The sequence below is a fragment of the Palaemon carinicauda genome, chromosome 26 (assembly GCF_036898095.1).
Source record: "Palaemon carinicauda isolate YSFRI2023 chromosome 26, ASM3689809v2, whole genome shotgun sequence".
Lineage (NCBI taxonomy): Eukaryota > Metazoa > Arthropoda > Malacostraca > Decapoda > Palaemonidae > Palaemon > Palaemon carinicauda.
Window position 1 is genome coordinate 87,321,141 of NC_090750.1, and position 17,224 is coordinate 87,338,364.

At 47.5% G+C, this 17,224-nt stretch overlaps 1 protein-coding gene across 1 annotated transcript in view; it reads left to right on the forward strand.

Moving 5' to 3' along the window:
* LOC137619670 (cadherin-87A-like) overlaps nucleotides 1–3,668 on the forward strand; it is an 84,235-nt gene extending 80,567 nt beyond the window's left edge. The window contains exon 35 of the mRNA XM_068349917.1: nucleotides 2,662–3,668. Within this exon, the coding sequence (XP_068206018.1) occupies nucleotides 2,662–3,069 (408 nt within the window). The 3' untranslated portion in view covers nucleotides 3,070–3,668. The remainder of the gene's footprint in view (nucleotides 1–2,661) is intronic.
* Nucleotides 3,669–17,224: the final 13,556 nt, after the last annotated feature.

Consider the following 17,224-nt stretch of genomic DNA (forward strand, 5'->3'; position numbering starts at 1 on the left):
ATTATGATGTCTGGAAGAGGAGCTGGAGGCCTTGTGGAGAACGGCATTTCTGTTGTCCCTTCTCCACCTATCGAGGGCTTCTTCAATTAACCTGTCATCAAACAGCGCCTCGTTTGAAAATGACGAGTTTTGTAGGTTCCTTATTTCCCTCGAGGGAAGCCTCCTCGGCATCCTGTGAAGAACTGTGTCCCTCCTACGAAGGACGATGTTGGAAACGGCTACCAGGGACTGTTTCGCTAGGAAGGAGATGGCCCTCCCTCCAGACACTACAAGTTCCATAAACTGTTCCTTGGCCTGGTCCGACCAACCCCGCTGTTGCAGAGCCAAGGAACCCATGGCGTTGCTGTGGTCCAACCACGAGGAGACAGAGAATGAAGACCACAGTGCTTACACGAGGGCGACGACCTCCTGGATAGAAAAGGCCACCAAACCCCTGGTAACCTTATCCTCCGATAATCCTGGGGACAGGGATGCCAAGTTCCCCTTTACGGGTCTGGCCGTCTGTGGGCAATCCTCAGGGGCGTAGAATCTTCGATGCCTTACCCTCGGGTAAGGCAACAACTACATTGACCCCGAGGCCTTCAGAGAATTCTTGGGGTCGGCGACAGCCACACTAATCTTCCCCAGCTTTCTGCCCAGAGATAGGGCCAAGGGGAGAGACATAGGGGGACGAGCTTCTCGAAGGATGCCAAACTGCACCAACAAAGAAACTTCCCCTGGAGGAACAACAGGGGCTGGCTCCAGCAGGTTATTGAGGTGCCTGACGAGTGCCAACACCCTGGAGAAGGAGGAGTTTTCCACCGAAGAAGAGTCCTCTTCTGCCAGACCCTCCGATGAACCCTAAGCGGATCCTCTGCTCTACGTCCACTTGATGAGGCATGATGGTCTAGGGGACCTCTATAACCTTGGGAGCCCCTTGAAGAATTTTATGACTGGCGACTGCCTGCCGCATTCTCTAGCCTTCTCTTCTTGGGGTAGGGGTCCATCAATACCGATGCGGGAGGGGGAAAACCCGTCAGGGTCCTTGAAGAGTATGTTCCTCCCTCCTTCTCTTCTTCTTCTCCCTCGTCTATTGTCCTGCGAGGGAGGCTGGAATAACGACGGAGGCATCCCCTGAAGGGTTTGCTCTTTCCAAGGGGGCAAAGAATCCTTCATAGGGGACCTAAATAGGGTCCTTGGTGTGTCTCCCCAGTGTTCCTGATCCCAAGGGGAAGGATCTGAGAACAGGTCGCCCCGATGCAGGTGAGGGGTGGCTTCCAATTATGGGGCGGCAGTCACCGGTTTGGCGGAGGTGCGGGCCGCTGGGTTGGAGAAGGCGGCGGGCTAAGATGGCGGCACAGCGGCGTGAGCTGATGAGGAGGCCTGTAGGCAGCTCTAATAGATGGCACTGGCGGCTGAGGGGTCGCCCGGTATCCCCGAGATTGCCATGCGGTAAGGGGAGGCTGTGCGCATGTGTGGGCAGGCCAAGATGGCGGCCGGTCCACCACGTGTGAGACACGTGGGGCGGTCGACTCGCTCATCCTGTCTATCTTTTCCCCCAATCTCCCGAGAAGGGATATGAGCGCCAAACTCACTGAAGGAGACTGTAGTGGGGGGGCGATAACAGCGGGGAGTCCAGTCGAATCGGTGTAGTCCCTTCTCTCTCGTTGATTTGTTGTAGCGATGGCGATATCGACAGAAGGGAAGGAATTACCGAAGAACAGCTCGACGAAGGTCTCGAACCACTGTCTTTCTTTGTGGAAGAACGTTCCTTTTTTCCTTTCTTTTTCCTCTACGTGTCCATTGGAGCCCATTGGGTTCAGACCACTCAATACACTCACTACATGTATCGCTCTGAGTACAGGCACGACCACGACACGAGGTACACAAAGAATGGGGATCAATTTCCAAATGTGAAAGGAAAGCTGAACATGCTTTCCCATTCACCCCATACAACGACGTTGAACACGAGTGTTATCCATCTCAACACAAACACTTTGCACACACAATAAGTTGAAAACACAAACGCAGGTCACAGTTTAAGTCGCGAGCGAAAACTATAGGTCTACACTGGGCAACGACCACAGTACGAATGGCGACCTTTGCCACCAGCCCTGACACAGCCTTCTTCTTGATGCATTGTGGGTCAAAGACAGTGGAAGGTTGCTTTGCGCAGGGAACATACCTGGGGCATATTACCGGCTTGAGGCTTTATGCCTCTCGCCTGGAATGGAGTCCTGGTTGGGGGATAAATTTTCTGGTCGCAAGTTTAAACTAAAGAGTAACTCCTGAGATAGAAGTCCGTGGTTACAATGCATCGTAACAAATATCCTTTTAGATAAGAGTCTTCCACAACCACCTACCCTAACACCTATGATATCTTCATGCTCAAGTAGTTCTGAGGTTGACAGGAGTTATCACATTTGCTCCTCCACAGTACTAAAATTACTCTACCTGGCAAGTGAGTGGGGCCCTCCCTCCACCCACCAGTTACTATAGTGCTAACTACTAAAAGTTTGAGCAACTGTTCCAGCTTCGCTGAAGTCATACTCCTATTCAAGAGCTCAGGTTTCTATTATTAGGACAAATACAAATTGATTATTTAAATTTGTGATATTTTGCTTGATCTTAAGGGTTATAAAACTTTTCATGAATAATAGGAACTTCTTATTCATTTTATAGCGATGCGTTCCCCGACATGAATCACGGAAAGCTGATTGGGTTGAAGTGTGGGTCCTAGTTATAGCAGCCTTCATTGGTGTAGGTGGCACCATAGCAGCTTGTTCCGTCTGTTGTTTGTATTCAAGATATCGGCGAAAACTGAAGCGGCACCAGCAGCACTTACGTCTACTTGAAAACCCAATGGCTGCTGGTCCTGTTCTACCTCCAGGTTCTATTGTGATGTTGCCTCATGGTCCTCCTCCACCACCAGGTCCACCACACCCTGGAGGAATCCCACATCCGATGGGTATTCCAGGATCTGTACTACCTCCAGCTTCTGTGTTGAGTGCTGAGCCTCCAAGAGCATTTGAACGTCAAGAAAGAGTTCTCCCTCTTGATGCCATCTCTTATAGAAGTGGTCAAAGGTAGCCTAACATGCAGGAATGCATGGAAATACATATACATGTAATATTTTTATAATTGTGCTGTAAAAAGAACAAATATATGCATCAGAATTGTTTAATTATAGTGCCTTTGTTTATAGCATATTTTGTTACAAAGTATTATAAAATATTTTTATTTGTACTTTAAATATTGTAAATTTAGTCTGGGTAATGGAATACATGCTTAGAAAGTATGAAGAAATGTAAATTTTGAGGTGTATCAGTCATTTTTTATGGAAACTTCAGTTTACTGAAACATCAATTTTCTCTACTCCTGCATCCCATTAGTTGAAAAATCAAGTAAAGTTGAATTTCCTATTTTTCTTTTCTTTCCTGATTGATCTGTAGGCCCCCATTCTTATTTTCTAACAAAAAGTAATTAGTATTAACTATCTGATATATTACAGTTGGATAAACGAAGTTAAACAAAATTCATAAACTTTATGAAACAAAAATAGAAAAATTGGATACTTTAGTTACTGATTTGATATATTTAATTTGTAAAGTTAAACAATCATAGTTCTGTCAGGTATAGATAAATATTTGTGTCATAGTAAATAAAATGTGAGCAGTTAGTGACTGCTAATACAATATGCTTTTTTGTATCCTTCAGAAAATTAATAAGTAGTATTTGTACAAAATTCAGTATGAAAGTAAAAATTTTAATTAAGCATGCATTACCTGAAGAAAGCTGTTGTTGTCCCAAAATAGGCTCAACACTTTCATTTACTGAATCAAATCTGTGTTTTCCTAGCTTTCTTGAAAGTCGATATCCTAAATCATACTTCGAATAAGAGTGAAAACTTTTTAAAGGGAGTTAACAGTAACAGAAACAGGCCAGAGAGAATATGACAAATTCGGAGATAATTTGTATTTTTCGTAACCATACAAACCTTAGCTATTTACATAGGGTTTACTTTCGGCGTAGCTGAAAAGACGAGCCATTAGATTTTAACGAGGGTTAAACTACCCCCGCGCTAGTTAGCACGGGGGTAGGGGAGGGGTAGCTAGCTACCCCCCCCCCCCACACACACACACACCGCTGAGCTGCCTCACTTCACTTAGAGGTAGGACTTGTCTTGGGGGACAGGGCTGGCGGGCAAATATGTGTAAATAGCTAAGGTTTGTATGGTTAGGAAAAATACAAATTATCTACGAATTTGTCATTTGTTCCGTAACCGAAATACAAACCACGCTATTTACATAGGGTGACTTACCCTTAGGCAGGGTGGAAAGTCCCCAGCCTTACTGGCTTTGGCTTACCCAGGGACTCAGAATCCGAGTGAGCAGTACTTCGAAAAAGAAAAAAAAAAACGCAAGTTTCTTGCTACGCAAGTTTCTTGCTACGCAAGAAATGAGCGGCCTACATAAGTTGTGTGTGGAGAGATGAAGTGTGACTCGTCCTAGGAAGTTGACCTGAAGTCCTTTATATGGAATTCTAGGTTAGGACGTCCCCATACCACCTCGTCAGGGTATGGGGGATGCGACAGTATTATACTTGATACTAGGAACACAAGGAAGCATGGTTTACCTGCAGAGGTTTGAGGTCAGCTATGCAGAGACCCAGGATGCTGCATTTCCCAAGAGGGGAGGATGAAGAAAGAAGTAAGGGCCAGACATACTCTTTCATTCACGCAGACTAAAACCGGGTAACAGTGCCTTCAACCTTCTGCAACTTGTCCATTAAGGAGCCTGAGGTTAGACCAGCTGTTGTGCAGCCACCACAGGGCCGATAGAAAAAGTATCGAGGCTCCTGTGGATCACATCCTGCAGGTAGTGGGCTGTGAAGGTCGTTTGACGCTTCCAGACCCCAGCTTGTAGCACCTGCGTCACAGAGAAGTTTCTCTTGAAGGCCAGGGACGTGGCGATACCCCTGACATCATGTGCCCTAGGGCGACGTGACGGAGGAGGGTCTGAATTCAAGGCATGAGGAATGGTCCGTCGAATCCAGGCTGAGATGGTATTCTTGGTGACCATCCTCTTCGTCCTTCCCGTGCTCACAAACAGAGATTGCACGCGGGGACGGACTGCAGCTGTTCTCTTCAGATAACGTCTCAGACTTCATACTGGGCAGAGTAGCAGATGATCTGGGTCATCTGTTACGGAACGGAGACTCATAACCCTGAAGGAGTCGAACCGTCGGTCTGGCACTCCAGGGTTCTGAGTCTTGGCAACAAACTCAGGGACGAACCTGAACGTTACCTCCCCCCATCCCCTTGAATGGGCGATGTCGTATGAGAGACCATGAAGTTCACTGACCCGCTTGGCCGAAGCCAGAGCGAGCAGGAATACCGTCTTCCAAGTAAGGTGTTGGTCAGAGGCCTGGCGTAATGGTTCGAACGGGGGTCTCTTCAGAGCCCTGAGGACCCGAACCACGTTCCAAGGAGGAGGTCTCACTTCCGACTGAGGGCAGGTAAGCTCATAGCTTTGTTTGAGTAAGGAAAGTTCCAGCGAGGAGGAAATGTCTATTCCTTTCAGCCTGAAGGCAAGGCTTAAGGCTGAGCAATAGCCTTTCACCGCCGAGACCGAAAGGCGCATTTCCTCCCGAAAATAAAGGAGGAACTCCGCTATTGCTGGAATAGAGGCATCGAGGGGAGAGATACCCCTCCCACGACACCAACCACAGAAGACTCTCTACTTCGCCTGGTAGACCCCCTGCGGATGACTTTCGCAGGTGTCGAGACATCCTTTCCGCAACTTGTTGCAAAAAGCCTCTCTCAGTGAGAAGACGCTGGATAGTCTCCAGGCGTGAAGCCGAAGCGATGCTACGGCTTTGTGGAAGATGTTGCAATGTGGTTGTCTGAGTAGCTCATGTCGTGGGGGAAGCTCTCTCGGGGGTTCCGTCAGTAGCTGCAGAAGGTCCGGGAACCACTCTGCATGATGCCATAGCGGAGCTATTAAGGTCATCGACAGGTTGAACGATAGTCTGGTCTTGTTGAGCACCCTTCTCATCAGACAGAACGGTGGGAAGGCGTAGACGTTGATGTTGTCCCACCGTTGTTGGAAGGCATCTTGCCAGAGTGCCTTGGGGTCCGGGACTGGGGAGCTGTACAGCGGCAGCTTGAAATTCAAGGCTGTCGCGAACAGGTCCACTGTCGGGGAACCCCACAAAGTCAGGACTTTGTTGGCTACTTGAGGATCCAAAGACCACTCGGTACTCACTATCTGCGAAGCTCTGCTCAGACTGTCGGCGAGCACATTCCTTTTGCCAGGAATGAAGCGAGCTGATAGACGTATCGAGTGGAATTCGGTCAATCTCAGTATCTCTACTGCAAGATGGGATAGCTGTTGTGAAAAGGTACCTCCCTGCTTGTTGATATAAGCCACTACTGTCGTGTTGTCGCTCATCACCACCACAAAGTGGCCGGCCAGGGTCTGTTGGAACTGTTGAAGGGCCAGAAATACGGCCTTCATCTCTAGCAGGTTGATGTGGAGGTACTTTTCTGATTCTGACCATAGGCCTGAGGCCCTCTGGTTCAGAACATGGGCCCCCCACCCTTCTTTTGATGCGTCCGAAAACAGCATCAAATCCGGGGGAAGGACGAGAAGATCCACTCCCTTTCGAAGGTTGTCGTCGGTCAGCCACTATCGCAGGTCCGTCCGTTCCGCAGGTCCTATCGAGACCAGAGAGTCCGGGGAATCGATGCCTTGATCCCACCGGGACTTGAGCCGCTACAGCAGAGATCTCATCCTGAGGCGGCCGTTGGGAACTAGACGGGCCAAGGAGGCTAGGTGACCTAAGAGACGTAACCAAGATTGGGCTGGATGGTCTTCTCGACTGAGGAAAGGCTTTGCAACCCTCCTCAGCCTTGCTATCCTGTCGTCTGATGGAAAGGCTTTGTGGAGATTGGTGTCTAATATCATGCCTAGATATACCAGTCGTTGTGTTGGGAGCAGAGAAGACTTCTCGAGATTTACCATGATCCCTAGATCTTGGCAAATTCCCAGAAGCCTATCTCGGTGTCGAAGAAGGGTCGACTCCGAGTCTGCCAGGATCAGCCAGTCGTCCAGATAACAGAGGAGACGGATGCCGTTCCTGTGCACCCACGAAGATATCAGTGTGAACACCTGAAGTGCTGTGGAGAGACCGAAACACAGCACCTTGAACTGGTAGATCTTGTTGTCTAGGCTGAATCTTAGGTACTTCCTGGAAGACGGATGGATTGGGATCTGGAAGTACGCATCCTTCAGATCCAGTGTGCACATGAAGTCTTGCAGTCTCACTGCAAGTCTGACCGTGTCTGCTGTCTCCATGCTGAACGAAGTTTGCTTGACAAACTTGTTCAGGGCTGAGAGGTCGATGAAGGGTCTCCAGCCTCCAGACGCCTTCTTTACAAGAAAGAGTCGACTGAAGAAGTCTGGGGAGCCGTCTACAACCTCCTGGAGAGCATCCTTCTTGAGCATGGTCTCGACTTCTGCCATAAAGGGCTAGCCCCTTTGCCGATCCCATGGCATAGGAGCTCAACGACACTGGATTTGCTGTCAGGGGAGGTTGAGATGATATGAACGGGACGCGATATCCTTGTCCGATCACAGAAACCGTCCAGGAATCGGCCCCGTGTTGCTGCCACCTGAGCTCGCAACTTTGCAGGCATCCCCCCACAGGTGGACACGCAGGGGGATTGCCAATCCTAGCGTTTGCAGCCTCGGCTGCTCCTTCTAGGATTTCTGCCTCCCCTGGAGGACTTTCCGCCCTTCTTGTCTTTGACAGGAAAGGGCTGTGGTTTAGACACCTTGGTCTTAGCTGCCGGAGCCCGCTTCGGTGTCCTGCGAGGCTGCTGTTGCTGTTGAGGAGCTGGAGGTTTGTAGGGCCTTCTGGAGGAGCGAATCATGACTCGTCTTCCTCCACCTCTCAGCTGTCCGTTCTACATCCTTGGGGTCAAACAGGTTTCTTCCAAGGATGGAGGAATGTCTGAGCTTGCTGACATCCATAGCGGGGACCGTCAGGTGGAACCTCTCAGTCACCGCATCACGACACTTAAGAATCGAGTTAGCCCACAGGTTAGTGACCTGGTGAGCTAAAAACTCGATGGAGCGCGTGCCCGAGAGGAGGAAGGTCTCCAGGTCCTTCCTATTGCTCTCCTTGGACAAGTCCTCAGAGCGCAATAGGATGCCCAGAGACCCTAGCCAGACATCCAGCCACGAAGTGGCCTGCATGGCAAACTTCGCGACTTTCTCTTGGCTCAGGATCTCCGACGCTGAGAATGTCACCTGCCGGGCATTGAGTTTCTCTAAAGAGAGACCCCTGGTGAGCTCTCCCACGGAGTGGTGGAGGGGAAGAGCTAAACAAGACTCCTCCATGGTCTCAAAGTACCTCCTCTGCTGAACGCGAGGAGGTGGGAGGAGCTTGTTCCCGGCAGAAGAACGGCTGGAGGAGGCGAGCTCGGAAAGCTGGCCCTCGACCTTGTCCCTGGCACTTTTCACCTCCTGGGACCAGGGCAGGGCTGCACTGGTCTTGGGGGGGCTTCTAAATACCATAAACCTGGTCCAGGACCGTATCCTTGCCTTCGCGAGGGGCGGTCTCGGGGTCCTTAAAACTATTTAGTTGCCTCATTAGATTAAGGACCTGCCAGAAGGCGTGCTCCGACTCGCGCTGCTCTCCTCCTTGTGGACTGGCAGCTAAGTCTCCTGTCCCCATTGGCTCTTCATGGGGGGACACGCGGACGTTCTCCCGGGGAAAGGTTGGCTCTGGACGAAACCTCGATGATGACTTGGGTATCGTCTTTGAGTCCTTGGGCTCCCTCCTGGGAGGGGTACAGGACTCCAGCAATGAGGTCTGGAAGGTCCTTCCTACGCGAGACATTTCTCTTCCCTGTGTTGGGGTTCCTCCCATTGGTGCCGTGGGAGAGTGCCTCACCTCACTGGATTCTCCCGAGGATGGGAAAGGTTTGTCCGCAGGAGGAGAAAACGCCTGCAAGGGGGGAAGGTGCCTTCCCGATGGACCTCTTGAGAGCCAGCTTAACCCTGGGAGAAGTTACCGCAACTCCTCTCCTTCTCTTCAGCGGGGGCGAGGGAGCCTTTGGTTTTAGTCCCAGATCAGCGAGGGCTGGCTTCATAGCCTGCACGACCGCTTTCATCAGGGAACCAAACCAAGGCTGGCGGCTGACTGACGCAGTGTCAGCGATTCCCGCTGGAGGGAAGGGGATCGCCTGATACTTAGGAGTGGATACTACTGGGCCTGCCTGAAATGAAGAAAGGGTAGAAGAATGTTGCCTGGACCTCTCCGATGAATCTTCCTGCTCCTAGACGCGTGCTCGGCGCTTACGTGGTGGCGATCGCGAGGACGATTTGGAAGCACGCGGCCCTGGTAACTCGCAAGGTTGGGCACGCTGCGAAACCCGGCGGGAATCGCGCTGGTGCTCGCGCGATGGCAAAACTGCTGGGTTGCACGTGGGCGCTGGGTTGCACGCGGGTGACCGTTGGCGTGGGGGCGCGCGGAGATGTGGGCGAGTTGGCGCGAGGGCGCGAGGGCGAGTGGGCGCGAGGGCGAGTGGGCGCGCAGGCGAAGGTGTGCGTGGATGCACAGGTGAAGGTGTGCGCGAGTGTCTGGGAGATCACTGGCGATCAGGAGAACGATGGCGCGTAGGCGAACGGTGGAGCCTAGGCAAGAGTAATCGCGTAGGGGAGAGTAAGCGCGTTGGCGAACGATGACGCGTGGGGCGAGTAGGCGACCGACTGCGCACAGGCGAGCTAGCGCGTGGGCGAGTCGGTGACCTGTGGCGATCAGACGCGTGGGGCGCGTTGGTGAGCGTTCGCGCACAGGCAAAGGATCGCGCGGGCGCGTAGGAGAACGCTGGCGCGTAGGAGATCGCTGACGCGTAGGATGGCACGCAGTGGCACGGAGAGAAGTTGCCAACTGGGGCGCAGGGCCAGGGGGCGCTGATGTGCTCGAGGGCGAAGGCTCGTGGGCGGGCTCAGGAGTTGACTTGTGGGCGCACGAGCACGCATGCACTTTACAAGTGTGCGCAGCAGACAACGCACGGTTTGCGTAGGCGGCGGTCGACGCGCAGGAGAACGCTGGCGAGGCAAAGGATCAATGTCCTTGCCTGCGCCCAGATCTGAAGCTCGTGGGCGAACGTTGGCGCGCAGGGCGTGCATCAGGAACTGGGCGCGCAGTAGTGCGCTGACGAGCAGGAGGTTGACGGCGCTCAGGAGACTGTTGATGCGCAGAGAGCGCAGCAGGGACCGAAGGGCGCGTGCGCGCAGGCGAGCGCTGGCGAGCAGGTGAACGCTGGCGAGCAGGAGAGCGCTGGAGATCAGGAGAGCGCTGACGAGCAGGAGAGCGCTGGCGATCAGGGGCGCGTTGGCGATCAGGAGAGCGCTGGCGAGAAGAGTCTGATGACTCATCCGCAGGAGAGCGCTTGCGCGCAGGAGGGCGCTGGCGAGCAGGAGGGCGCTGGCGAGCAGGAGAGCGCTGGCGAGCAGGAGAACGCTGGCGAGCAGGAGAGCGCTGGCGAGCAGGAGAGAGCTGGCGATCAGGAGAGTCAGGTTACTCTTCAGCAGGAGAGTACTGGCGTGCAGGAGAGCGCTGGCGAGCAGGAGAGCGCTGGCGAGCAGGAGAGCGCTGGCAAGCAGGAGAGCGCTGACGAGCAGGAGGGCGCTGGCGACCAGAAGAGCGGTGGCGCTTGCGCGCTACTGAAGGGCGCACAGGTGAAACCTGGAGCGGAAGGGACTAACCCACATTGTGGGATAAGCCCTTCTGCCCCGAAGGGACCGGTGCTTGCGTTAACAAGGAAGATCTGGCAGGCGCAGGAGATCGCGAACGATCTGCGGAGAGGTCCAGTGATGTTACTGCCACGGTCTGCTCCCGACGAGAAGAGTCCTTTGCAGGGAACGACGAAGATGAAGACCCGAAGAGAAGGCGCTTCTTAACTCCCTTGTAAGGAGAAGGAAGGCCTCGGTGACGAAGAGGAGGGCGAGCCTTACAGCGAAGACGACCTCGAGGCAGGGTATCACTGTCGTCGGTCCTCCGTAGAGGAGTCTCTGTTAGTGCACTCCCCCGAGGGGGAGCAACACTTGCAGGAGAGACCGTTGGACCCAGCTTGCCCCTCAAAGGATGTTTGGAGGGGGAACCTGAGCCTTCAGCAACATCCGGACGCCTCTGCCACAACAACGTCGACAATAGCCAGAGGGTCTACCTCTAGTATTACCGGCGACTGTTGGACAGCTGCCCCCAACTGGATCAGATCAAACAGGGCTTCCTTGGAGGGCAAGCCCTTAAGCCCCAAGGAAGCCCAAAGCTGGAAAAGATCATTGTTAGATACAGTCTGGTCATAATCAACAAAATCAATAATGTCCTCCCCCAGAGGGGGAGGGGGAGCTGCCTCGCTATGGGAGGCAACACCCTCTCCCGAACCCCGAGATTGGGAAACAAAAGAAGGACCTACGCTACCACTCGGCGGCCTCTCGCGAGAGACCGAACGAGTGGGAGCTTCGGAGGAGGTTCGGGCAACAGAAGAAGAGTCCCTGGAGCCTTCTTTCCCCAGACCAGTCCCTGAGGGAGAACGGTCTCGCTTAGAACTTTTCTTACGCCACCGGGCAAACCTCTCCCACTAGGAGGTAGGCCACTCCCTACATTCCATACAAACATTATCACTTTCACACCGTTGATCTCGACACTGCGGGCAAAGGGTGTGAGGGTCTGTATCGAACGCCGACATGAATGTTCCACAGGGGCGGTCGGGAAGTCCAGGGCATTTCCGCATAATGGGAAGAAAAGGTAGAGGCCAACTTCAAACACACAACTGAAAGAAAAAGAAAAACAGATTAAGGCTGTCAAATATGCGAGGACGAGACAGACACGTCTGTACATCGTCAGAGCCAAAAGTGAAGTGAGGCAGCTCACCAGTGTGTGAGGGGGAGGGGTAGCTAGCTACCCCTCCCCTACCCCCGTGCTAACTAGCGCGGGGGTAGTTTAACCCTCGTTAAAATCTAATAGATCGTCTTTTCAGCTACGCCGAAAGTAAACCCTATGTAAATAGCATGGTTTGTATTTCAGTTACAGAACAAATTAGCATTAACACGACATACTCTGCATAGCTTAGTACACTGAAGAGTGAATAAGCTAATGAGAAGTACTTGGAAGATGAACCACTTCTGGCAACAACTGGAGAACTCAACACTATTTTGGGAGATTAAAGGAATTTCAACATTTTACTCAAAATTACATATATTAAAAGCAATTTGCACGATTCCTATCTATACAAATCTGAGACTTTTTCTAGGAGTATGATTTCACTAAAGCTGGAACAGCCTTTAAAATTCTTACGAGATAATTACTGTATAACTACTGACGGGTGGCAGGAAAGCCCCACCCACCTGTCAATTGGCTACAACACTCGCTTTCAACCTCAACTCCTGGGATTTGCAGGATGGTTGGGTGGGAAGTTCTCAATAACCCCCCCCCCCACCCCCCACAAGAGAAGAAAAGCTGCTTGCATCTTTAAGACATTGATATGCAGATACCTCTCCTCTTCAAATCACAACCTGAGACAACCAGGTCGTCCAGCTGTGCTTCACACCCATCCCTTAAAGCGTCCAAGAACAAATGCAAGTCTAGAGATAAGAAGTCGAGTGAGATTCCTCCGATAAAGTTGTTCTTGTCGAGCCACCAAGTCGGATCATTCCGGACCTCCTGTGACACTGAAATAGGATGGAACAGGGATTTCCTGTTAGCTACCCAGTGATCCTTCAGCCACCACTGAGGCAATCTCTGGTAGTCACCTATGAGAAACAAGCTTCTCCAACAAGGACAGATGTCTGAGAAGACTGCCACTGTCAAGCTTGAACAAATGTCTTGGACAGAAGGGGTTGCACAACCTCCTTGAGTTAGCTAACGTGATTGTCCATTGGAAAGACTTTAGCTGCTGTCGAGCCTATTAGCATGCCCAGGTACTTCAACCTCTGCTTGGGTATGAGATTCAATTCCTCTCAGTTTACCACAACCCCAAGATCATAGCTAAATGAGAGAACCCGATCATAATCCTGAAGCAATTGCCTCTCTGTGGAAGCTAGGATCAACCAATGGTAGAGATACATCAGCAGACATATCCATAGTGATTACACTCAAGGGAGTACCATGCTAAACACCTGAGTTGACACCTGAGGAGCCATACACAGTCCGAAGCAATCTTGAACGGGTACAACGTACCATAGAAGGAGAAACGTAAGTACTGTCAAAAGGTCTGATGAACAGGCACTTGAAATTGAGCGTCCTTCGGATCCATCGAAAGCATGAAGTCTCCACTCTGATTGAATACAGCACAGGCTGCAATACATCCTTAACTTTGTTTGCTATACAAACTTGTTCAGTGAAAAGAGGTCGACGACCGGCCTTCAGTGCCCGTCGCCTTTTCCACCAGGAGATGACTGTAGAACACTGGAGATACATCTCAAATGACTTTGAGCATGTTCTCCTTCAATGTTGCTTCCACCTCTGCCTGAAAGGCCAGGGTTTTCGTCAATGTTGGATGCGTGGAGTAAATTTGGTTAATTCAAACTACACAATAAATATAAGTGATAAATGTTTCTCGATAACATGGCGGGTAACACTTCCATTCGGCAACTAGTAAAAGGAATTGGGGCAAATCAATAAATGTCTCTTTTACATACCTTACAATGCTGGGTAGGCCAATCAACTTGAATCCATTTATGTTATCTTTGTTGGCAGAATAGGATTAAAGATAGGTAAATATTACCTGAACATGTATCTTTCCGGAAATACCAGTAATCATTTCTGAAAGAATGAAATTTACCACAAAGTATTATGTAAAATTATACACTAATATATGTATGTATATATATATATATATATATATATATATATATATATATATATATATATATATATATATATATATATACCTTCATTTTATTGGCATATAGACTAGGCCTAAGTATCACGTTAATATTTCAACAATAGCAAGAAATCCCCCCACTACAGTCCACAGAAGGCAATCAAAGGGATACACGAACAAAATAAATAAAATATGACCATCTGCTGTAGGTTAAGCTACAACAGAAATCTGTTACTGTACTAGGCTAATAGGCTTATCAGATAACTAGCGTGACCTGATGCTAAATATATACAGTACTGTATACATGTTGGCTTCTCAGACTATTAGCCTAACCTGATGCTAAATATATGTAAATGAACTATTATTCTTATGCTAGCCTAGCATATGGACTGTAATGGACCAGCAAAATAAAACAATGACTGAAACTTATGGTGCCACCCCGCCCCCAAAGTGTTGATACAGTCGCACAGGTATTAGCCTAACAAACATGCACCTACACCTAACCTATTAGACTACACTAGCATAAGCTGTTTCAACGTTAGGCCTACAATGTAAGCTAGCTCTAACCTAACAATCGACAGATCAAAATATGAAAAGGGATGCATGACAACTGTGATCATATAGTATAGCCTGAATCAGGCTACTGTAAGATAAGAGAAATAAATGGCCTAAAGAACATATGGACTATTACTATAGTCTAAGTTAACTAGAGGTATTTGCTATCCTTAGATAAAGCTACCAACTACAATTTACAAAACCCTGAATTACAATTTAAGTGGGAGGCATGAGAAAGAAAAAAAAATAATATACTGCAGTTGACTGAAATCCAGAATCTGATTTAAATATCATCACATTGTGATTGACAAGAAACCGAAATTATTAGTGGGGATTGTTATATTCATGTAATACTCATGGTCATATCAAATGGGTTTTGGCTTATACTTAAGCCTTACAAATCTTGATGGCATCAACTCTCCGATGTATGGTAGACAGTATGGCAGCCATCTCTTATTTTTATATTTCATGTAAGGCTAACAGTATATCTTATTGAGGTCTCCCCAACATTTCTAGGAAAAAAATGTAAAAAGAATAAAACATAAAACAATTCAAGTAACCTTGACCAGTAGACAAACCCCTGGGATCAATAATGAATTTGGATACATATTAATAGCAATTTAAAAAAAAACAAAAACAAAGACATGGCAAAGTAGACTAATGAGACCACAGGAGCAACATCTCTCGAAACTTTTTGTTCTTATAATACTGTCGTGAAATTGTATTAAATAATGACCAAATCAAATAAAAATCATTAATGAGAAATCAAACACCAATATAATGAGGATTCATCATATATCAAATTACACTGGAAACAAATCAACACTGTACAAGTAACTTGAAATCTATAGAAATATTATAGATATGAAAATGAATCTTCAATACTTAAGTAAAATATGTGGCACAGAGTGCCAGGTTAGACTTCAATACATTAACTATTTAACGGTCTTAGGTACTCTAGGCATGGTGCCCAAATCAACCCTCGAACTAATGCTGTGTACATCTAAACATGATGAATTTACTTACAGTGGCTGTCTATGCAAAACCAGTTAAAAGACAAGGAAGGAATAATTTAATAGACAGAGAATTAAAAGAGATCTGGGTGCTCTGAACTGGCCTAGGCAAGTATGATGGAGCAGAATACAAACCCAATTTCTACTGATCAGTTCTTCCTGCACTAAATACACATCCACTTCAATTACTGCATCCTCTTAACTTTCTTAGTAGGGATAAAACTGTAGGTAGCCATGTTGCAAAAAAAACAATTAGATAAGTTAATTAAATGATGTTAAAAGTGGAATTAAGAAAATAAACACTAGAACCTTGTATTTTAAGAATAACTTGTATTTCCAACTTACCACACACAATCATTGTTTCTAATTCACAACCACACTATATGATTTCATTATTACAGGTACAATAATTTTTTGGTTCCAAATAATTTACAAATCACAGGTAATGCCACTCTGAAACACAGGAAGACCAAGAGCAACAAAACTACAGTTGAATGACATCAAGCAAGAACAAAATTATGAGCATAATACTCTGTGATAATGAATAGAATATTCTAAAATACATTTTCACTTGCACATTTTTTTTTATGCTTCATGTACACAAAAAATATATCTGAGATCACAGAATCCTCAGAATAAAAATATCAATATCTACATTGATGACATTCATATACTCGTAATACTGGACTATTTTAATCTACCCATATTCACAGGGGAAGATCTCTCTTTTCACTATAAACATTGATGCCAAAAAAACGTGCATCACTAGGCCATTACAAGAACTATTAAAAAAATTAAAACTACATTTACAAATGAGCATGCAAGAACCAACAACAGGACAACTTCCAAGCTCAGAGATCTTTAGTTTTAGTTTGTGTTAAATAGGAATATAGAACTAGCTATAGAAATAGCAAATCCAAAAACAATTGTTTGCATAATTTTCAAATGGAGATTCTTATTGGGGGTCGAAGGATATAAAATTTTCTATTTTGAAAATGCCACTCTTTCTTCAACAATAAATCTAAAGGTAATTTTTCCATACTACTAAAAAACAAAAACTTTTTGGATATAGGAATCTGCTCATTTTTCATTTTGATAAGCATTTTTCTCAATCTTGGAAAAGTCCTGCTGCTGGTTCTTTCTTGTGACACCTGAAATACTGTACAGCATGAATACAATGTTTTTATAAAGCAATATAAATTATATTTGAAGAAACCCATGATTCAATAGTGTATACTGAGTACTGTATTTACGTGATGATATTCACATATAAATTTTACCCAGGTTCATATAAAAACATTCAAACTTAACCTATTCAAGTATAAATCCCATTGGCCAAGATGTTTTAGGCAGCTAACAACTGAGAGGTACCAATATAACCCCTTTGGAGTGACTTATTAACAGAGTAAAGATTCATATACTGTATTAGGCTAGCGTATGTGAAAAACATTACGCTATGCGAGCCTATACATCAATTAAAAGGGGTCAGCAACAAAAACTAGACTAAAAACATAAAATTCTGAGTTACTGTTTGTATATACTCCTCAACTGACATAAAAGTCGAAGCTGAAAGACGTAATACAAAGGTGATCGCATAAACAAACAAAACAAACAACGAAAGTGTCTTGAACAGTAATTAAACCCCTCTACAGTATTACAATTATGATATTACTAAGAATAGTAGATGACTAAATCACAACTTGATTCCTGTTACTCAAGCTATCAGTATATGAAGACTTCTCACTTCCCAGAGTTGAGTAAGAAACCGCTTTACAAC